Consider the following 23,158-nt stretch of genomic DNA (forward strand, 5'->3'; position numbering starts at 1 on the left):
TGTTAAATAAACCCAATGCTGCATTGCACAATCTAGCCAACTTGGAAAACGGTTCAAGTTCTTCATTTATGGAAACAATACCCATGTGTCCAGCTCTGTCAAAACCCTCAGAGCCCACCTGGACTCAGAACTTACCATGTCCAAACTTGTGAAAGCTGTTGCCTCCTCCACCGCCTACTCCACTTAACTTATCAACCACTCCAGAACATATCTCTTCCCGAACAGCTGCCTTACTCTGGCGAGGGACATTATCGGCAGCACAGTGGATTATTGCAACGCCATGCTCGCTGGAACTTCCACTGAAAATCTAAATTATGATTGATCCAAAATAACGCCCTTAGAGCGGCCTGGGGCCAGAAAGGATCTGACCACATCTCTCTGGCGAGACGTGAAGCTCACTGGCTGCCCATCAAGGCACGTATTGAGTTTAAAATCCTCACAATCACCCACTGCTGCATCCACAATACTGCACCCTCTTACTTCACTGCACCCATCTTTAAAAAACACAAACCCCCCAGCCTGAAAGCCTCCTCTTGCCCCTCCCTTACGATGCCCAGATACACCAGAGAAAGAGCGGCAGGAGCCAGATATATATTTATTGCTCCCACTTCATGGAATGCTCTCTCTCCATCCATCAAAGACGAGCCATCTTACCTGATCTTCCGTAAAAAACTCAAAACCATTCTGTTCAACAAATACGCCTAACTGTATCCTTCTTACCACTACTATTGCAACCGTACGAATAATGTAACCCAGCAACTGTTGTATTTTCAACTGTCTTGTTCTTGTCAATGTAACCCACTGGTGTGATAATTTCCGGGTTTGGGCGCTACCAACAAATGAAATGTATAAACAAATAAATAAATAAATAAAAACAAAGGCACAGTGAAGAAAGCTCACTCGTCCTTAGCATCAGGCTAGCCTGAGGCCCCCCGAGCGGTTCTTAAACTATTCCGATCAACATTCACAAGGAAATTCTACAATCACTGGACACAGAACCCCACAGCACTGGTCCTGATGGACTTATCTGGAGCAAATGACACTGTGGATCATAGGATGCTGCTAAACCACCTTGAAAGGATGAATGGGATGATAGGAATGGCCCTGGTTCTGATGTACTCCTTCCTTAAAGACCAGTGCTTCCAGATATCAGTCGGCCACTGCACGTCAGAGGTATACCAACAACCCTGTGCCCCAAGGATCTGCCCTTTCCCCTTGGCTTCGCCCCTGGGCTTCTTGCTGGAATCCTCTGAGCCTCCATTCCAGCTCTGCACAGATGACTCCCAAATCCTCATCCATCCTGGAAATCTCCATGGAAATCTGCACAACATCCTTGGATGCTTCCTTCAAATCCAGGCAGGGATTACCCACAGCTTTCTGCCCCACAATGGAAGCAAAACTTAAAAACAATGTTCTGGGGCCATTCAAAACAATGAACATCCCTTCTAAATGGCTGCCAACCATCCCAGACCCGGCTGCCAACCATCCCAGACCCGGCTGCCAACCATCCCAGCCCTGGCTGCCAACCATTTTAGACCCAGCTGCCAACCATCCCAGACCCGGCTGCCAACCATCCCAGACCCGGCTGTCAACCATCCCAGCCCCGGCTGCCAACCATCCCAGCCTCGGCTGCCAACCATCCCAGCCCCGACTGCCAACCATCCCAGCCCCTACCCGTCACCTGCACCTACAGTGAATGTCCTGGAGGTTGTCTGTGATTCAGAAATGTTCTTCAAATGCCACATGAATACAACAGTGAAAAGGGCTCATTACCAACATTACGGGTTATGTAGAATCCTGCGTTCCGGCTGATTGGTTTCCAATGAACTCACCGGAAATCAGTCACTCCGCAACATGATACATCCGGTTTTCTCACCACCAACAAATCATCTGAAAACGTGGAAGTGGCGACAGATAGACGTGGAGGGTAAGCAGGGGACTGGGGTTGGTTGTGTATGTATGTATGTGTGAGCGTGATTGGGGGAAGGACGGTGGGGAGGAGGGATCACAGGAAGGAGAGCAGGCTGGTGGTGTCTCCTGTAGAACGCAGGGTAATTAGTGGGGGTGGGGGATTCCAGGGGAGATTATGGGGTTGTGGGCATAATCCCCCGCATAGGAGGATGGTGGGGGGGCACACAAGGAAAAGTATGTTTGCCCGCAGTGCCGAGATTGGACTCAGTGAACTGGGATTCGATCAAATCAGCCTTCGGGGAAACATTGTAGAGCTAATCCCTCCTCTACTGGATTTCCAACATGAAGTGCATGTCGTACAGACGTGGCGCAATCTAGACTGGACTTCAGTGTCAGAATCGACATGAGTGTCCTTAAAACCACCTTGAACCAATTAAAGCTCATACAGAACATGGCTGCTGGTATGAGTTTAGGGCCTACAAAAGAGAGACCTCTTTAAGAAGTGTTAAGAGCCTCCATTGGCTGCCACTCAAACACGGATTCCTTCAAAAGTGTTTTCCTGGTCCATTGAGCTACTGGAACATGAGCCATTTCAACATCTCGAAAGAACTGAACTGGTACAGACCATCAAGGACCCTCATTTAAACCAACACAAGCCTCCTTGGGATACCTAGATACCAACGACGATGGAAAGGAGGCATCCAACTCAGTGTTCTAGGTCCCACAATGAGCTGCCAATAGCCCTACAACGTCATCTCACTGCCCCCAGACCTACACCACAGCCATCTTCTTCATGCCCATCCTGAGCTCTTAGGTTTCATCTCCGCCCGAGTCACCATAATGCCCGAATCTGGGGGGCTTTCCATCCCCAGGCCTTAGGCTCAGTATTATTCCTCCCAGCCTGGACAACAGTAAGGACAACAGTAAGAACTAATTTAGTAAGTCAGATCAGTCCTCTGGGGGTGGCATCAAGATATTCCCCCAGCAGGGGCGTACTTCTCCCGTTTCCCTCACGACGGATGGGCTCCAGTGATCTCACACTCTGCATTTCCTTGGGTGTATCCCCTTGCCTTCGCTGACTCCAGCAGTGAGACCCCACTGGAAAGTAGCCTCTGGGTGCCCTGCTAATATTGAACTGCTCTCTCTGCACTGTCCCTCCCTTTTACTGAGTCCCCCTCCCTCTCACTCAATCCTCAAACTCTCAAGCAGTTGTCTCTCTGCATGTGGCATGTTGCAAAGCTCCTACTCTCAATCTCTTATATACATAAAGCAGAACATCTGTTAGTTTTGTCCTTATACAATTCTACACCGTCCCACCAATCTGCACCACATTTTGCATAGTTACCTGTTAGGACCCTCCAGACATTTCTAGCTACATGACATTTGGACACCCCACCCCATTTCCCGATTTCAGCACCTTCACACATGAGACGGTTGCCTGAAATTGGCCAAACATCAATGCGGTTGTAGAAGGACCGGACAAAGCTCATTTTAGCATCTCGATGCAAGGAACACAACTCTGAGGTCATATGGGACCTTGAAAACCAAGTTTAAAGGACCTGGCAAACACCTTTCCAAGGATATGTGTACCGCAAAGGACTCCACCACGCCAGGGTGAGGCAACCAGAGTGCACAGAACGTTCCACTATGCTGCGCTACACCAACACATGGATCCCCTCCATGTCTGCTCCAGCGTATGCCAGCCAGCCAGACACAACGCCTCTCAGTGCTGTGTACTTCAGTGTCCAAAGCACAGCAAGCGATACCCCAATCGGAACAGCCACCTACAGGATCAAAGATTTTCAACAATTGATGCGAGTGTGACCACGTCTGTCTACAGAACCGATGAAGAGTACGGGTACTTTTTGCTACTAAATAAATACTGAGGCAATAAAGGGGGTGCAGTTCTTCAGAGAGCTTGAGGTCTGCCATTCTCCTTTCATGAGTTCTACACGTATGTCCAAGACTGGACTGTGCAGGCTGGTTCACAGTGCTGTAATTTACATGTTCCTTGATCAGCTTAATGTTAATTTGTCATAAAAATATAACAGAAAGATTTATTTAAATAATGGACCATTATGCAGACTCACAAACAAGGTTGGGGTAAACTGCCAGCCAGAGCAGAGGAGCCATCGTCCAGTGCTAGAACAAGGCGTCAACCATAATCTCACCGAATTAAGTGAAGAAACATCACACCTTCCTTCACTCTGCATCTCTTGAAGGTTTCACTTCTGCTTAGCTGATTAAAGAATTAGAAACTTAATGACACCATATGTATACTGCCTTACATTGCTACCCCTATGGTCAATTCTTTAGAAGGGACTGTGCCTTCAAGGGACCTCTAGCAAGTGAACCTTGCTATTGGTTTAGGTGTCTCTCTAGCAAGTGAAGATTGCTATTGATTTAGGTGACTCTCTATCAAGTGAAGATTGCTATGGCTTTAGGCGACTCGCTAGCAAGTGAAGCTTGCTATGGGTTTAGGCGACTCTCTAGCAAGTGAACCTTGCTACGGGTTTAGGTGACTCTCTAGCAAGTGAGCCTTGCTATGGGTTCAAGTGAACCTTGCTATGGGTTTAGGTGACTCTCTAGCAAGTGAACCTTGCTATGGGTTTAGGTGATGGGATTAGGTGACTCTCTATCAAGTGAAGATTGCTATGGGTTTAGGTGACTCTCTATCAAGTGAAGATTGCTATTGATTTAGGTGACTCTCTAGCAAGTGAAGATTGCTATGGGTTTAGGTAACTCTCTAGCAAGTGAAGCTTGCTATGGGTTTACGTGACTCTCTAGCAAGTGAACCTTGCTATCGGTTTAGGTGACTCTCTAGCAAGTGAACCTTGCTATGGGTTCAAGTGAACCTTGCTATGGGTTTAGGTGACTCTCTAGCAAGTGAACCTTGCTATGGGTTTAGGTGACTCTCTAGCAAGTGAAGGTTGCTATGGGTTTAGGTGACTCTCTAGCAAGTGAAGCTTGCTATGGGTTTAGGTGACTCTCTAGCAAGTGAACCTTGCTATGGGTTTAGGTCACTCTCTAGCAAGTGAGCCTTGCTATGGGTTCAACTGAACCTTGCTATGGGTTTAGGTGACTCTCTAGCAAGTGACCCTTGAGATGGGTTTAGGTGACTCTCTAGCAAGTGAAGCTTTCTCTGGGTTTAGGTGACTCGCTAGCAAGTGAACCTTGCTATGGGTTTAGGTGACTCTCTAGCAAGTGAACCTTGCTATGGGTTTAGGTCACTCTCTAGCAGGTGAGCCTTGCTATGGGTTCAAGTGAAGCTTGCTATGGGTTTAGGTGGCTCTCTAGCAAGTGAACCTTGCTGTCGGTTTAGGTGACTCTAGCAAGTGAGCCTTGCTATGGGTTCAAGTGAGCCTTGCTATGGGTTTAGGTGACTCTCTAGCAAGTGAACCTTGCTATGGGTTTAGGTCACTCTCTAGTAAGTGAAGCTTGCTATGTGTTTAGGTGACCTGACCTTCAGCAGTCACTCAATCCCAGTTTTAGGAACAGGTGAAAGGAATCAGATCTCTGCAGGTGCCGAAAGGAAGCAAAGAATGTTGTCCCAAAATATACATGCAATGCCACAGACTTGCCATCCGTGTCTTCCCTAACATGTGTTCTTCTCTCCTTAGCCGTCACACCCCAGCCAAGGACATCAAGTCGTGCTAACATCACTGCAACAGGTATGATCTTTGATAGCATGATGGTGATTGAATGACTCAAAGAAGGGTGTCATTTGTGAACTATATATGGATACCATTTCTGTGTAGCAAAGCACTCATCATGCTGTGCCTGTGTAGGAGGGCCGTGAGCTTTTACCCAGGTAGAAACATGGAGGTTAGTGCATGGGAGAGGCAAGGTGGGTGGAAAGGGGTGGAGGGGCAGGAAGGGTCAGATCAGTCACAGTGCATGGTGCTATGGATGGGGAAAGTGTTAAAGAAAACAACATGTTTCAATCCACAGAGAGCAACATTTGGAGATTGATATGATATTTTATTTGTATCGTGCTCGTACACAAGTGTTTCATAGCGCGACAAGGCAAGGGCGGGGAACAAGGAAGAACAAAAACAATGATCTTACTAGGCCCAGTGATATTGAGAACGTGCAAGTGCAGTGGAGAGGGAAAGGGGAAAACGTGCATGGAAGGAGAGAGAATTGGAAAGTGCGGAGCGAGCAAAGGAAAATAGATGAATAATAAAAAATAAATAATAAAAGGCAACAAACAGTGGCAAGTTCTGGGTTTAAGGCAGCAGACAGGGTATGCCTGATAAGTGCAGGAAAAGGGGGGGTGACTGCATGGTTACAGATACAGACCCAAGTGCAAGGGATTGCCTGGAGGCCGTGTGGGTAGGTGGCAGGGTGAGCAGTTACCTGAGCCCGGAAGACAGAGGGTAGGCCAGGTGCACGGTGCCCAGAGAGAGAAGATCAGCAGGGGAGAGGAGGGGTGAAGGCAGAAACAAAGAGGAACGTCTTGTGGTGCTTCCGGAACCGGAGATGGTTCTCCTCAAGTTTTAGAGTGGCAGGGAGGCTGTTCCAGAGGGAGGCCCCAACCGAAGACAGACATCTACCCCTAGCTCGTTTCTTTGAACAACGGCTGACCCTGAGGGAGTTAGAAGTAGAGGAGCGAAGAGCTTGAGAGGGGAGGAGTTTGCAGAGGGATAGTTGAAGGTATTTTGGACTCGGGACCCAGAAAGCCTTGTGGACAATGCAGACTGTTCTGAATGTAATCCTTGCGTCCACTGCGAGCCAGTGAAGAGAGTTCAGGGCTGGAGAGATACGATCCCAGGGCTTGAGGCCAAGGACAAGTCTCGCAGTCCTGTTCTGGATGAGTTGTAAAGGGCCAACAGTCGAGGTAGGTAGATTTAGAAAGAGGCTGTAGCAATAGTCCAACCTAGAGAACCAGGGCCCTGGAGACAGTGAGCTTCTGGGGGAAGGAGAGGAAAGGCAGAGTGCCTCTCAGGAGGTGCAGTAGGAAGTTTGACTTTTTAGAGATATCAGAGATGTGGGCAGAGAACGAAAGCGTGGAATCAAAAATGACCCTGAGGTTCTTAGCCTCTCAGGTGTGGGTAGGAGGAGGGCCAAGGGAGGTTGGCCAGAGAGTGATGGGAAAGGAGGGTGAAGGTGTGCCGATGAGGAGGATCTCCATCTTGCTGGCATTCATGCAGAGATTGTTGGCGGCACACCAACCCTGAATGGCAGATAGGCAATTAGAGATGAGAGAAGGAGAGGAGGTGGCCGAGGGAAGCCTGAAAATGAGTTGATTGTCATCAGGATAGCACTGGAAATTGGAACCGAAAAAGACAATATAGCGGGCAAGAGTTGCCAGGTATTGGTTAAACAGCCAGGGCGAGAGGTTAGACCCCTGGAGAACACAACGGGTAGAAAGGGAGATAGATGAAAGTAAGGAACGTAGTTGGAGGAAAGAGGTCAGCCAGACCAGAGCCTGATCAGTGATATCCTGGTTGTCACAGAGACAGTTGAGCTGGATGGTATGGTTGACCGTGTAGAAGGCAGAAGAGAGACCGAGAAGGATGAGGACAGAGAGAATGTTAGAGTCAAGGTTGGAGAGCAGATCTTCACAGATGTTCAAAAGAACAGTTTCCGTGCTTCTGGCAGTTCTAAAGCCAGACTGATTGTCGTGGAGACAGCTAACAGAATCGGAATGGAGGTTAAGCTGAGAGATGGCCAGCTTTTCCAGGAGTTTGCCCAGAAAAGGAGTAATGGAAATTTGGCGATAGTTAGCAGGACAAGAAGGATCAGCTGTGGGTTTTTGGGATTGGTAAATTGAAAGAGGGGAGTATTGACTGAAAAGGTCTTTAGTGGGTAAATCGGGGCGGAAAAGCTTGAAAGGGGCAGTGCTTTAAAAGAGATGGTGGTGGTTTGCCGGCATCTAGATTTAGTAAAGAAAGGTCAGCAGGCCATTGGATCCCATGGTTTGGTTTTAACAAGATAATTTAAAGAGGGAAGGAGAGGAAGAGGAGGGAAAAAGGTGGTCAACCATCAACACCTCTTTTGATAAGGAATATTTTGGGTTGGGGCACTATCTCTAAATTACTGGAGAGTAGGGCAGGGTCATAAAGAGGTCAAGTTCCAGCAACATGGGCCAGCAATATAGAAGCCCTGTTGCTGTTGGCCAAGGCCTCATTGACCTGAACCTCATGCTGAACAGAGGTGCCCATTAGATCTGTGAATTGGATTCAAGTTCTTGATTTAATGGGAGCAGCCCACGAAGGACCTCAAAGGTCAAAGTGATGACCTACCTGTCCCCCAAAGGATTCTTCTACATGGATGCAGGGATCCATGGTGTCCTTCTCAGTGGAGCTCTGCTAATTTGAGTGGACAGGGGCATAGGACGATCCTCTTAGAAGAATCATGGTCTTACAGTGCAGCAGTCCCCGAGAGGCTGAACCAAGGCTCACACACAGCAACTTTATACAACTATACTCACTGCACTGCCAACGCCTGTATGCTACTACAGAAGTGTGATCTCATGACATGCATTACATCCCATTAGCTGTTGTTCTGCCCAGCCAAATATTAGGCTAAGAAATTAACAAGAGATCGAAAAAGCGGTCTCTTGCCCTCCATGGCAACTGCTTTACCATCTGAGCATTTGAACCAGGAAAGTAGACTTGCAAGGTTCTATACATGTAGAAGAACAATTTCCAGTGAGGGTGGGTGGAGAGGTGATCAAAGAGAAATTATACATTGAAAATGGTATTTCTGATGAGCATTCCTTAAGAGGGATGGTGGGACGGCTTTGCTTGTAGACCAAAACGATGACAGCAATACAATGGAAAAGAAAAGGATAGCCTTGGCTCAGGCTGTGTTGCTTCTCTGGCCAGGCTCTGTGTCCCTTATCAAAGGCTAGGGTACCCCAAGCGTGGTGTGGTACCCTGATGTGCTCCCAACTCCTAGCATTACTGAGGTAACGCTCCGCTGGATTCTCTGCTGGGGACATTTCCTGACATGCTGATGCCTTTGACAGGTTGGTAAAGTAAGCCTGGTACAACAGACAGACACATATCAGGGGCGCAGCATGGTTTTACAACAAAGTGGGGGTCCTGAACGGGTACCACAAGAGGAAACATCCCCACGATTGACAGAGCTGCTGTGAAACATCGGTGGGTAAAGTCTTGTGTGGTCGACAGAGGGATACAGTGCAGGTACTTAGGTGGTATGTAACTAAATACTGTTTACATTCTTGCACATTGACACCTTAATGTATCGATCATGAACTGCACCACATTAGCTGCCTATAGCTACTACATGCATAGTTACATTGCAATACCTCATTATAGGTGTTTGTGAAGAATGATATGGTATGATGTGGCATTTATTATGCGCCTGTACCTAAGTGTTTCTAGGTGTGACAAGACAAGGAGGGGGAAACAAGGAGGACAAAATAACGATCTTACTAGGCCTTGTGTCATTCAGATCCCGCAAGCGCGGGAAGGTGGGAAGTGCCAGAGGGCAGCGGAAGGGAGAAGTGCCCTTAACTCACAAGTGCAGCCAGCAAGTGGCTCATACGTGCAGAGTGAAGGGACTGTAGGGTTGCAGATACAGAACCTTAAGAGACAGGGAGCGCAGATGCGAGGGCAACTGGGCATGCAGGAGCCTGGGCCCAAGTTCAGAGGGTGACCAGGTGACCAGTGCGTGGAGCAGTCAGGTGCATCAGCAGGGGAGAGGAAGAGAGAAAGCAGAAGCAAAAAGGAAGGTCATGAGTTGCTTCCGGAACCGGAGGTGGTTCTGCTCAAGCTTGAGAGACACAGGGAGGATGTTCCAGAGGGTGGTTCAGCGGAGCAGATAGACCTGCCTCCAACTCTGTGCTTGGAGAAGCGTCTGACCCCCAGAGAGTTGGAGGTGGATGTGCAGAGAGCTTGAGAAGGAAGATGTTTTGGAAGAGAAAGTTGGAGGTAGAGCGGTCAGGGGCTGCAGAAAGGCTTGTGGACAATGTAGAGGGTCTTGAAGTTGATTCTTGCAGCCACAGTGAGCCAGTGAAGAGATTTCAGAACTGGAGAGATATGATGCCTGGGCTTGAGGCCAAGGATCTCAGTCTTGCTGGCATTAAGGCAGAGATCATGGGTGCACACCATTCCTGAATTGCGGCCAGACAGTCTGGTATGACAGAAGAAGCAGAGGTGGTTGAGGGGAGCCTGAAAGAGTGTTGAGTGTCATCTGCATTACATTGAAAACTGGAGCAGAAAGTAGCGATGTGGTGGGCAAGAGGTGCCAGTTAGTGGTTGAGGAGCCAGGGAGAGAGGTTAGACCCCTCGGAACACCACAAGTAGAGAGATAGAAGAGAGGAAAGATGCCAGTTGGACCTGAAAGGGTCAGTCAGAGAGAATAGAGGTCGACCAGGCCAGGCTAATGTTCCACAAGGATCAGCATTCTGGCTGATTCGCTTTCATATCTGCATGGCTTGATTACCTTGCATTGTTGAATACCGCCATTTTTGTTTCCCCGTAAATATGTGGACGAGATCACCTGGTTGTAGACTGTCTGACTCTTGTTTTAAAATGGATTTGGAAAAACTGGTACTGGCTCAGTAGTTCTTACATGCAGTTCCTGACCGCGGTGCCAGTGCATCACACACCTTTACACTTAAATTAGCTTGACTTACTGAGGCCACGCCCAACAGTTGCAGCAAGGCGTCACAACTTTACACACCTCTGCAACAGAGCCAACAGAGACACCTGAAGCCATTCCTCCTCTTTATGTTGCACACAGGGGGTTTTCTGCCTATTGCTCCTCAAGACAGCCACAGCCAGCCACGCCACAGCCAGCCATGCCACACAGCCACTAAATCATCTGCACCTCACACAACCCATCAACATAGTGACCATACACATATTATTCCCCCAAGAGACAATGGAATCAGTAGGATTTTATTTTCAAAGAGTTAAGGTTACTCCATATAAAAAGTTAAACTCGACAAATGAGAACACAAAGGTTCAGACAAAAGCTGTTATTTAACACTACAGGCAAATCTAAAATCAGCATTGCTGGAAAATGCACTCACCCTCTCAAGCAACACCACACTTATCATACATTGTGCACAAAAACACACCAGCATTACTGGAAAGGGAACTCAAATATAATCTTTGCTGTACATGTATACAGCATTGCAACCGCAGCTGTACTTTTCCTTGTATAATCTGTAACCCAAGCTGAACAACCCTCATTATGCCTTCGCGCCCGAATACCCCTGGGTCTGGTGCGCAATATAGATAATAAAACAAATAAAACAAACAAACAAACTCCGAGACATCACAACATTCATCGTACACTGTGCACAAAACCACACCAACATTATGGGAAAGGGATCCCACCTTCTGAAGCATCACCACACGTATAATACACTGTGCACAGAACCACCAGCATTATTGGAAAGCAAACTCACCCTCTCAAACATCACAACACTCATCATACACTGTGCACAACACCACACCAGCATTACTGGAAAGGGAACTCACCCTCTCAAGCATCACAGCACTTATCATATACTGTGCACACAATCACACAATCCTGGTAGGATTCAGATGAACAGGGGGAAGGGAATCAATGCTCTTATGCATTTGGGGTGATCTTGTGATCAGCGCGGGCACCGGCATCATCTCCGCCCGCATTCCCCTGGGCAGTTCAGCAGCTTTTGATGCAGTTATCATCTCTAATGAAGTGACTTTGAGAAGCAGAAGACTGGGGAGCACTGACCTCTAATGGAGGAGGGCATTTCTCATGGGCGGGAAGGAAACACACTGCCTACTCCCCTATAGACCAAAGTCATGCAGCATAACCGGTGCAGTACCACAGAGCTCAGGTGCATCACTGCTGCTCCTATTTCACTTATGGTAACCCTCCAAGGACATGCCCCACCTGCTACAACTGCACCGAGGACACACAAATAATGCTCAAAAGGACCCAGCAAAGACACAGGCACCACCCTTACCAACTGCCTAGCTCAAGCGAACCTGTGATAAGAAGTAACTTTAAACTAACTCCAGATAAGACGTCTTTCAGTGCCGCAGTGCAAGGTGTCAATCCCATGGCGTTCAGAGAGTGGTCCTGGTGACGCACCCCAAGGTGTCAATCCCATGGCGTTCAGAGAGTGGTCCTGGTGCTGCAACACAAGGTGTCAATCCCATGGCGTTCAGAGAGTGGTCCTGGTGACGCACCCCAAGGTGTCAATCCCAGGGCGTTCAGAGAGTGGTCCTGGTGCCGCACCACAAGGTGTCAATCCCATGGCGTTCAGAGAGTGATCCTGGTGATGCACCCCAAGGTGTCAATCCCAGGGCGTTCAGAGAGTGATCCTGGTGCCGCAGCGCAAGGTGTCAATCCCATGGCGGAAAGAGAGTGGTCCTGGTGACGCAACGCAAGGTGTCAATCCCATGGCGTTCAGAGAGTGATCCTGGTGCTGCACCGCAAGGTGTCAATCCCATGGCGTTCAAAGAGTGATCCTGGTGCTGCAACACAAGGTGTCAATCCCATGGCGTTCAGAGAGTGGTCCTGGTGCCACACCACAAGGTGTCAATCCCAGGGCGTTCAGAGAGTGGTCCTGGTGCCGCACCACAAGGTGTCAATCCCAGGGCGTTCAGAGAGTGGTCCTGGTGCCGCACCACAAGGTGTCAATCCCATGGCGTTCAGAGAGTGATCCTGGTGCCGCCACACAAGGTGTCAATCCCATGGCGTTCAGAGAGTGGTCCTGGTGCCGCACCACAAGGTGTCAATCCCATGGCGTTCAGAGAGTGATCCTGGTGCCGCAACACAAGGTGTCAATCCCATGGCGTTCAGAGAGTGGTCCTGGTGCCGCACCACAAGGTGTCAATCCCATGGCGTTCAGAGAGTGGTCCCGGTGACGCACCGCAAGGTGTCAATCCCATGGCGTTCAGAGAGTGGTCCTGGTGACGCATCGCAAGGTGTCAATCCCAGGGCGTTCAGAGAGTGGTCCTGGTGCCGCACCACAAGGTGTCAATCCCATGGCGGTCAGAGAGTGGTCCTGGTGCCGCACCACAAGGTGTCAATCCCATGGCGTTCAGAGAGTGGTCCTGGTGCCGCACCACAAGGTGTCAATCCCATGGCGTTCAGAGAGTGGTCCTGGTGACGCACCACAAGGTGTCAATCCCATGGCGTTCAGAGAGTGGTCCTGGTGCCGCACCTCAAGGTGTCAATCCCATGGCGTTCAAAGAGTGCCCCTGGTGCCGCACTGCAAGGTGTCAATCCCATGTCCTTCAAAGAGTGCTCCTGGTGCCGCACCGCAAGGTGTCAATCCTGTGGCGTTCAGAGAGTGTTCCAGGTGCCGCACCACAAGGTGTCAATCCCATGACGTTCAGGGAGTGCTCCTTGAAACTTCAAAAGTGGTCTAAAGGTTATGGAATTTGATGGACAGTGGACTAACCCTGGACGCGCAAATCAATGCAGTAGCAAGGAAATGCTCCTTGCAGTTAAGCTCAGGTAGGCAATGCCTTTCCTCCCAGAACCCCTGCTGCCAGATCCCTGATATTATCGAGAATTGACTATGTCCTCAGCATACACCACACCATGCCGGATGAACTCAATAACAGACCTCAAAGCACCCAGAGCTCGACTGCAAGACCACTGGTCCGACTCGCCAGGTGAGAACACATCCCACCGTTGCTAAGGTTATCTACCTGGTGACCAGCTGAGAACTTTATACAATGTGAAAGCACTCTGCATGACCCAGATGCTCGTCAGGGCTCTGGAGATTACTTCATCCTCCAAGAATAGGTCACCGCGCCCCAACTGATGAGGTCTCTGGAATGCAGCAGCCACCTCCTTCCCTCCGACCTCTCACTCCCTGCCTTGCAAGGCCTGATCTTTAAACTTGGCATCAGTTCTCCTCCACCCCACCCATAGCAGCAGGAACCTGTCTGACTCGCCCCCCTCCCATCAGGCCCAACTCTGGCGCTTGGTGCCTTAGTGGTTTAGTTGCTTGGAGGCTCTTAGTAAAGGGCGCTGTCATGAGGCTGGCTCTGTGGCTCAGTGGACTCATGTTTCACCTCATGGTCACAGGTTCGAATCCCAGCAGGTGCACTCAGTCCTTCATCCTTCCGAGCTCCATGAAATGAGGACTATTAAATTGGGTAGCAATAAACAGCTGTTATCTGTCGACAGCGCCAGCAATGTGGGCACACTGGGCATTTATTTGCGTTTTCTTCGTGAATATGTGCAGCGCAATGAGATACGCTACGAGCATGCGCGTCTTTGCGCCATTCAGCCTCGCGTTGAGAGGTGCCGGGCCCCACACTTGCGAACTGCGCGCATCAACACAACCGTAGAGCTATCTCGCATTTTTCCTCTCTCCCCATTGACCTTGGCCAGCTCCTCCCTTTCAGATTTGCCAGTAGTGCAATCCGCCTATGGCATATGTGATGGCACGTTGCGCATATTAATATCAGTCCCTGCAGTGCTAGCTGGGAAACTTAGCATCAGGCCCTGAAGATGTAAAGGAGCATTATGGAAGCTTGCCCTGGTGTGCTGATTAGGAATCAGCCTTAAACTGCTAACCAGGGCATAAGGGTATCACACCTCAAGGTGCTAAATGAGCATGGCGCAATCACACCTTTCAGTACTCACTGGAAACGATGGCATCAGCCCTGGCACTGGTAAGGGGTATTATTGATATCAAGCCCTACCCTAATAACGAAGCATGATGCAATCTGACCTTAAAGGGACATCTGTCACAATTGAATCAGGCCTTGCAGTGCTACAGGGCATAATGGAGTCAGAACATGCACTGCTAACTGGACATAATGGAACCAAGCCATGCACTACTAACTAGAATAATGAGTGGGCATAATGGAGTCACAACTTGCACTGTTAACTGGACATAGTGAAACCAAGCCTTGCACTACTAACTAGAATAATGAGTGGGCATAATGGAGTCAGAACTTGCACTGCTAACTGGACATAGTGGAACCAAGCCTTGCAGTACTAACTAGAATAATGAGTGGGCATAATGGAGTCAGAACTTGCACTGCTAACTGGACATAGTGGAACGAAACTAGAATAATGAGTGGGCATAGTGGAGTCAAAACTTGCACTGCTAACTGGTCATAATGGAACCAAGCCATGCACTACTAACTAGAATAATGAGTGGGTATAATGGAGTCAGAACTTGCACTGCTAACTGGACATAGTGGAACCAAACTAGAATAATGAGTGGGCATAGTGGAGTCAAAACTTGCACTGCTAACTGGACATAATGGAACCACGCCATGCACTACTAACTAGAATAATGAGTGGGCATAATGGAGTCACAACTTGCACTGTTAACTGGACATAGTGGAACCAAGCCTTGCACTACTAACTAGAATAATGAGTGGGCATAATGGAGTCAGAACTTGCACTGCTAACTGGACATAGTGGAACCAAGCCTTGCAGTACTAACTAGAATAATGAGTGGGCATAATGGAGTCAGAACTTGCACTGTTAACTGGACATAGTGGAACGAAACTAGAATAATGAGTGGGCATAATGGAGTCAGAACTTGCACTGCTAACTGGACATAATGGAACCAAGCCATGCACTACTAACTAGAATAATGAGTGGGTATAATGGAGTCAGAACTTGCACTGCTAACTGGACATAGTGGAACCAAGCCATGCACTACTAACTAGAATAATGAGTGGGCATAATGGAGTCAGAACTTGCACTGCTAACTGGACATAGTGGAACCAAACTAGAATAATGAGTGGGCATAGTGGAGTCAAAACTTGCACTGCTAACTGGACATAATGGAACCAAGCCATGCACTACTAACTAGAATAATGAGTGGGCATAATGGAGTCAGAACTTGCACTGCTAACTGGACATAGTGGAACCAAGCCTTGCACTACTAACTAGAATAATGAGTGGGCATAATGGAGTTAGAACTTGCACTGCTAACTGGACACAGTGGAACCAAGCCTTGCACTACTAACTAGAATAATGAGTGGGCATAATGGAGTCAGAACCTGCAGTAGAAACATTTCACAATGGAATCTGGCCTTTTGTGCTCACTAGGAATACTATGATCTGGCCTTTTGCTGCTAACTGGGCTTAATGTAACCAAGTAATTCTCATCTTACTTGATGTAATTAAATCTATTCTTGCTGTGGTAAATTAGTATAATGGAATCTAGTGTTGGTGTGCTTCCAGTGCAGGTGGGGCACACTAGATATGATAAGTCATTTATAACGCGCCTGTACACAAGTGTTTCTAGGCGATACCACACAAGTGAGGGAAGACAGAGGAAGTACAAAATAAATAATCTTACTAGACCCTGTATCATTCAGATCGTGCAAGTGTGATAACGCAAAGTGAAGGGGATGGGAGAAGGGAAAGTGACAGGGAGAGGGAAGGGGGAAGTGCAATCAGGGCAGCATTGCTCTGGGTAGTACAGCCAGGCAGAGGGGCTCTGGGTAAGTGCAAGGAGGCAATGGACTGTATGGTTACAGTCACAGCCGCTAAGTGCCTGATAGTCTCTGGGGCAGTGCAGGGGCGATTGGTCATGCAGGGACCTGGTACCCAGTGAGAATCTGAGGGTAGCCAGGCAACTAGTCAGCACAGCAGACAGGTAGGCCTGCAGAGAGAGGGGGTGGGGGGTGGAAGAGAGAGAGAGAGAGAGAGAGAGAGAGAGAGAAAGAGAGAGAATGCAGAGGCAAAAAGGAAGGTCTTGAGCTGCTTTCGTAACTTCGGGTGGTCCAGCTCAAGTTTCAGAGGAGCAGGGAGGCCATTACAGAGGGAGCCACCTGCAGAGGAGAGAGATCTACCCCCCACGCTCTGTCTGGAGAAGTGTCTGACCCTCAGAGAGTTTGAGGTGGTTGAGCGAAGGTCTCGAGAAGGAAGGTGCTTTGGAAGAGAGAGTTGGAGGTAGTACGGCCCCAGGCCCCAGACGGCCTTGTCAAGAATGCAGAGGGTCTTGAACTTGATCCTTGCAGCCACCGGGAGCCAGGGGAGAGATTTCAGTGCTGGAGAGGTACTGTCCCTTGGCTTGAGGCAATGGACAAGTCTTGCAGTCATGTGCTGGATTAATTGCCGAGGGCGGAAAGTAGAGCGAGACAGAGTGAGAACGAGGCTGTTGCAGTAGTCCAGTTTAGAGAGAACCTGGGCTCGGGAGACAGTGAGCTTCTGGGGAAAAGAGAGAAAGGGAAGAGTACCTCTGAGGAGGTGCAGCTGTTAATGGGCCTTCTTGGCAATGTCTGTGATGTGAGGAGAGAAGGAGAGAGTGGAGTCGAAGATTACACTAAGGTTTTTTGCCTCAGAGGAAGGAGAAAAGTGAGGACACAAGGAAGGTGGCAAGAGTGAGAGAGGGAACCAGAAGCAGGGTCCCAATAATAAGAATCTTAGTCTTAGTGGCATTAAGGCAGAGAACGTTGGAGGCGCACCAATCCTGATTCGTGCATATACAGTCAGGAATGAGCGAGAGAGGAGAGGAGGCTGAGGGGAGCCTGAAAGAGAGCTAAGTGTCACCGGCATAACACTGAAAGAGGAGAAGGTAGCGATCTGGTGGGCCAAAGTGGCCAAGTAGACATTGAAGAGCCAGGGTGAGAGGTTAGAGTCCTAGGGAACACCACATGTGGAGAGAGAGGTGGCAGAGAGAAAGGGACTAAGTTGGACCTGGGAGGGTCAGTCCAGGAGGAAGGAGGTCAACCACTCCAGGGCCTGATCAGTGATGTCCAGGTTCTCACAGAGTCGATTGATCAGGATGGCGTGGTTGACCATTTCAAAAACAGAGGAAAGGTCAAGGAGGATGAGGACAGAAGGAAGGCTGCAATCAAGATTAGAAAGCAGATATTCACGGGTGTTCAGGAGAGCAGTTTTTGTTGCTCTGGCTGCTCTGAAGCCAGACTGATGGACATGGGACAAACAACAGATTCAGTGTGGAGAGTAAGCTGGGAGATGGCAGATTTTCCAGGACTTGGCCCAGGAAAGGACTAAAAGAGATCGGGCGATAGTTTGCCGGACAGGTAGGATTGGCAGAAGGCTTTTTAAGGAGGGGGTGTAGAAGGGAGTGCTTGAGGAGAGAGTGAACATTTCTAGTGGCAAAAGAGTGATTGCAGAAACCAGCCAAGGCTGGAGCGAGGGTGTTAATGTGGTCCTTGATGGTTCTGGAGGAGCAGGGGCGCACATGTTTGGACACCACTTTCAAAGATCAGAGCTTATCTCAAAACATCATCAGGTGTAGTCAGAGAGAAGAGGAGAAAGTAGGATTAGAGGGAGATGCAACCAGAGGGGCCGAGAGAGGAAGAGGAGAGAGAGGAAAGTAGAGCGAGAGAGAGTGAGAACGAGGCTGTTGCAGTAGTCCAGTTTAGAGAGAACCTGGGCTCGGGAGACAGTGAGCTTCTGGGGAAAAGAGAGAAAGGGAAGAGTACCTCTGAGGAGGTGCAGCTGTTAATGGGCCTTCTTGGCAATGTCTGTGATGTGAGGAGAGAAGGAGAGAGTGGAGTCGAAGATTACACTAAGGTTTTTTGCCTCAGAGGAAGGAGAAAAGTGAGGACACAAGGAAGGTGGCAAGAGTGAGAGAGGGAACCAGAAGCAGGGTCCCAATAATAAGAATCTTAGTCTTAGTGGCATTAAGGCAGAGAACGTTGGAGGCGCACCAATCCTGATTCGTGCAAATACAGTCAGGAATGAGCGAGAGAGGAGAGGAGGCTGAGGGGAGCCTGAAAGAGAGCTAAGTGTCACCGGCATAACACTGAAAGAGGAGAAGGTCCAACTATGTCCTGAGTTTTATAGGTGAAGTGAGAAGCCAGGGCCTTACAGAGGATCTGGGAGGGAACAGGAGGGGTGGCGACTGCAGAAGGATTGGCCAGCTCCTTGCAGATTTTAAAGAGTTTGGCCATGTTGGTCAAGGCCACAGAGACACTGGCTTGGATCTGGACTCTCATCTTGGACAGGACCGAGAGTCTATATTGCCTTTGGGGCAGGTGACAGGCCAGTTTGTCAGAGGATGCGCCCAATGCCCTCCACTTCCTCTCAGCCACCCAGCACTTGTGATTCAGGGCGGCGAGGTCAGAGTCAAACCAAGCGTTCCACTTGAAGCTAGGCTTCAGATGGATTCTCATGACAGGGGCAAGGACGTCCAGAGTGTTGGAGATAGAAAGGTGCACGTTAGAGATGGCTGTGTCAGAGTATGAAGCCGCAGGCATAGGAGGAGCAGAGAAAGTAGTGACAAAGGCATCCACTGACACACGCTTCATAGACCGAATGACGGCGACCCCCCGCAACCCCTCCACTTTCCCTATACCTAATCTATATGCTTACCCACCCCCATATATATATTTAATTAAATTTGACCGAAAAAAAGGTAAAAAAAATCAAATCAAATGTTTTTAGGTCAATTATGCTAATACCCCCGGCAGAGTGTGTTGGACCAGAGGCTAGAATGGAAAGAGAGAGAGTGTTGCAGAGGTTGCGGAAGAGCCCCGAGGAGGGATCGGAAGCATCCAGGCGGATGTTGAAGTCTCTGATTAGGAGAAGTTGAGAGGTAGAGGACAGCAGAGAAGAGCAGAAGTCAATCCATTCTGAGAGGAAGAGGACGACCTGCCAGGAGACCTGTAAATGGTGACCACAGTCCGAGAGAGGCCAGGAGAGATAGAAAGCCTGCAGACCAGACATTCAAAGGAGGAGTAGGCCTGTATAGGAATGACAGAAATAGGGACCCACTCTGGAAAGATTAGTGCAACTCCATCTCCGGGGTGGTTCGTTCTGGGTTCGAAGAGGATCTTCTAGCCATCAGGGAGGAGAGTGTAAAAACTTGTGACAGAGCCCGGCTGTAAACCATGGGCCTCATTACAACCCTGGCGGAAGACCATGGTGCTATTAGCACCATGGTCCATGCCGGTAAATTACCGACTCCGCCATGGAGAAAGGGGGAATTACCACCCCATTACAAGGTTGGCGGGGTGGTAATTCCCCCTTCCTCCATGGACCTTCCCCATTCCCATTTTTGCCCCATAGGGCTCAATGGGAATGGGGAAGGCGCTAAGTACGGTGCCTCAAATTGCGGCACTGTAATTAGCACCATGGTCCCTTTGCGGGTCCCTACTTAAACGGTTGGTCTACACCAGCCGTTAAGGTCGGGTCCCGCAAAGGGACCTCGTAATTAGGCGCTAATAGGGTAACGGCGCTGCAGCCTTTTACGGCGCCGTTAACCCATTAGCGCCTGGGTCGTAATGAGGCCCCATGTCTCAGTGAGAGCAAGGACATCCAGGTCAAGTTCTTCAAGGAGGAGGCAGATCTCAGAGGAGTGTTTGACAGCAGAGCCAGAGTTGAGAGTAGCGACGTGGAGCAGGTTGCCATATTTGAAAGACTTCCGTCTTAGGCTACAGGCGTGAGGTAAACCTGCAGACGTAGTAGAGGGTCCCGAGAGTGGACAGAGGTGGTAGAAGGAAATGGCATAGTAGCCAGAGAGGAGGGGGAGGGTGCCAGAGAGGCAGCAGAAGAAGGACGTGCAGAGGAGCCAGAGAGGTGCTAGTAGGAGTAGCAGGATAAGGAAAGAAGTTAATAAGACGTGGGATACGCCCATCGAAAAAGAGGAGACTGGGCTGAGAGCCCTGTACCCAGACCGTGCCATTCAGATAGACATTAATTATGGTCTTCGAGGAATGGAAGGAGGCCAAGTGGACCTCCCGTCGAGTGCACCATTAATGGGAGAGGAGGAGAAAGGAGAGAGAACAAATAAGGGGTCCATAGGTCTGGAGAGGGAATGACAAAGAGAATGTCGATGAGAGTCTATTTGGAGGAAGCACTGATGTAGGTATTAGTGATATGGAGGCCTAGGTTGGAGAACAGGACATCCATCTTGAACGTCCGCACTTAGTGAGAGAGATAGGATAGGAGATAGAATAGCAGTTGGTGAAGATGGGGGAGACGGAAAGCACTATAACCAGAGCATAGCACAGGGGTAATGCGCTGGTCTTGGAAACAAGAGCCCACAGAGCAACAGAGGTTTGAAGCCCAGATCAGCGCTTAGAAACCTAACACAGGTATGGTATTAGGCATGTTATAAAAAACAATTAAATAAATAAATACATTAAATAGAGGGTGCGACTAGGAGGAGGAGTGAGCGAAAGATAGAGGAGGGTTGCCCTGCACAGCGCAGGATGCCAAGAGGGGGGGTCACATAGTGGGGAACACAGAGAAGGAGCAGAAAGGTGTTCCTGTGATGAGCGGTGTCTATCATCCACTCTTGCTCTACCCGTAGAGAATTGGGAATGTGTTGCTGTGATGAGCGGTGTCTATCATCCACTCTTGCTCTACCCGTAGAGAATTGGGAATGTTTCGCTGTGATGAGCGGTGTCCATCATCTCCTCTTCCTCTACCCGTAGAGAATTGGGAATGTGTTGCTGTGATCAGCAGTGTCCATCACCCATTCTTGCTCTACGCATAGAGAATTGGGAATGTGTTCCTGTGTTGAGCGGTGTCTATCATCCACTCTTGCTCTACCCGTAGAGAATTGGGAATGTGTTGCTGTGATGAGCGGTGTCCATCATCCACTCATGCTCTACCCGTAGAGTATAGGTAATGTGTTGCTTTGATCAGCAGTGTCCATCATCCATTCTTGCTCTACCCGTAGAGAATTGGGAATGTGTTCCTGTTTGAGCGGTGTCTATCATCCAGTCTTGCTCTACCCGTAGAGAATTGGGAATGTGTTCCTGTGACACGCGGTCTGTATCATCCACTCTGGCTCTAACCATAGAGAATTGGGAATGTGTTCCTGTGATGACCGGTGTCCATCATCCACTCTTGCTCTACCCGTGGAGAATTGGGAATGTGTTCCTTTGATGAGCGTTGTCTATCATCCACTCATGCTCTACCCGTAGAGAATTGGGAATGTGTTCCTCTGATGAGCGGTGTCTATCATCCACACTTGCTCTACCCGTAGAGAATTGGGAATGTTTTCCTGTGATGAGCGGTGTCCATCATCCACTCTTGCTCTACCCGTAGAGAATTGGGAATGTGTTCCTGTGATGAGCGATGTCTATCATCCACTCTTTCTCTACCAGTGACGATTTGACAATGTGTTCGTGTAATGAGTGGTGTCTATCATCCATTCTTGCTTTACCCATGGCGATTTGGGAATGTGTTGCTGTGATGAGCGGTGTCTATCATCCACTCTTGCTCTACCCGTAGATAATTGGGAATGTTTTGCTGTGATGAGCGGTGTCCATCATCCACTCTTCCTCTACCCGTAGAGAATTGGGAATGTGTTGCTGTGATCAGCAGTGTCCATCACCCATTCTTGCTCTACCCATAGAGAATTGGGAATGTGTTCTGTCGAGATGTGCAAGGCGTCACACTCCGAAATAAGGCACAGACGCGGAGCCTTCATTCAACACATCCTTTATTCTCCACACGATACCCAGAAGTGTTTAACCCCACGTCATATCCCATCCCTCCCCTTCCTGCTGCCCCGTGTTCTTTCCCACGTGACTAGGGAGTCATGTGACGACATCACACCCCCCGATACTAAACATTAAGTTCGTTGTCAGGGCATCTCCTCAATGAGACGCGGTGGTCGTCGTCGAGATCTCTGAGGTCTCCAGTTATTTCTTTTGCTCGATTCCTGAGGTAGCCAACGGGGCTCATCAGTGTCGGAATCTTCTTGATCTCCTTCATAGGGTGCATCCCGCACCAGAGTGTCCCTTGGCATGTGATGTTCGACTAGGGGTATGATCCCTGGCATTTTCTTGAAGTGAGAGCTGTTTCTTGTCACCGTATGCGTTGTTCCTTCAGCCGTGATGAGAGAGCCTTTCCTCTGTGTGATGGTGAGGGGTTCTTCATTGAACGATGCCATGTTTTTGCGATGTTGTGGCTGTCTCGCAACGGCAATGTCTCCCGGCTCCAAACTATTCTCCTCGGCCCTCCTTTTCTTATCCGCTGTGGTTTTCATATTCATTTTCTGGGACGCGTCTTGTTGTCTCATTTCAGCGTCACCTTTGTACCGTTCTTCCTCCAGTTCTATGTGGGGTAGTCTAGTTCGCACATTTCTACCAAACATGACTTCTGACGGTGATTTGCCAGTGGTACTGTGTGGGGTATTGCGGTAGTCTCTCATTAGCTTACACAGTAATTTTTCCAGTGGTTCTCCAGTCAGGCGAGCTATCTGCGTGGTGCGTTTAATACTTCCCATGAATCGTTCAACTGTGCCGTTCGCTTGAGGCCACAACGGTGTTACTTTTCTGTGATGGAAACCCATGTATTCTGCGAAGGTTTTGAAATCTTGTCCGGTGAATGGGGGTCCATTATCTGATTT

The 23,158-nt window shown here is 49.1% G+C and overlaps 1 protein-coding gene across 4 annotated transcripts in view; it reads left to right on the top strand.

The window, feature by feature from the left end:
* LOC138473324 (deleted in malignant brain tumors 1 protein-like) overlaps positions 1 to 23,158 on the top strand; it is a 633,955-nt gene that overhangs the window by 503,799 nt on the left and 106,998 nt on the right. For 3 of the 4 annotated variants that reach the window (XM_069611990.1, XM_069611992.1, XM_069611991.1), the window contains one exon: positions 5,532 to 5,582. The exons of the other annotated variant lie outside the window; for it this stretch is intronic. In XM_069611990.1, coding sequence (XP_069468091.1) covers positions 5,532 to 5,582 — 51 coding nt within the window. The remainder of the gene's footprint in view (positions 1 to 5,531; positions 5,583 to 23,158) is intronic. 4 annotated transcript variants of the gene reach the window in all.

The sequence above is a fragment of the Ambystoma mexicanum genome, chromosome 8, assembly GCF_040938575.1.
Source record: "Ambystoma mexicanum isolate Mex_15411 chromosome 8, UKY_AmexF1_1, whole genome shotgun sequence".
In the NCBI taxonomy this organism is placed as follows: domain Eukaryota; kingdom Metazoa; phylum Chordata; class Amphibia; order Caudata; family Ambystomatidae; genus Ambystoma; species Ambystoma mexicanum.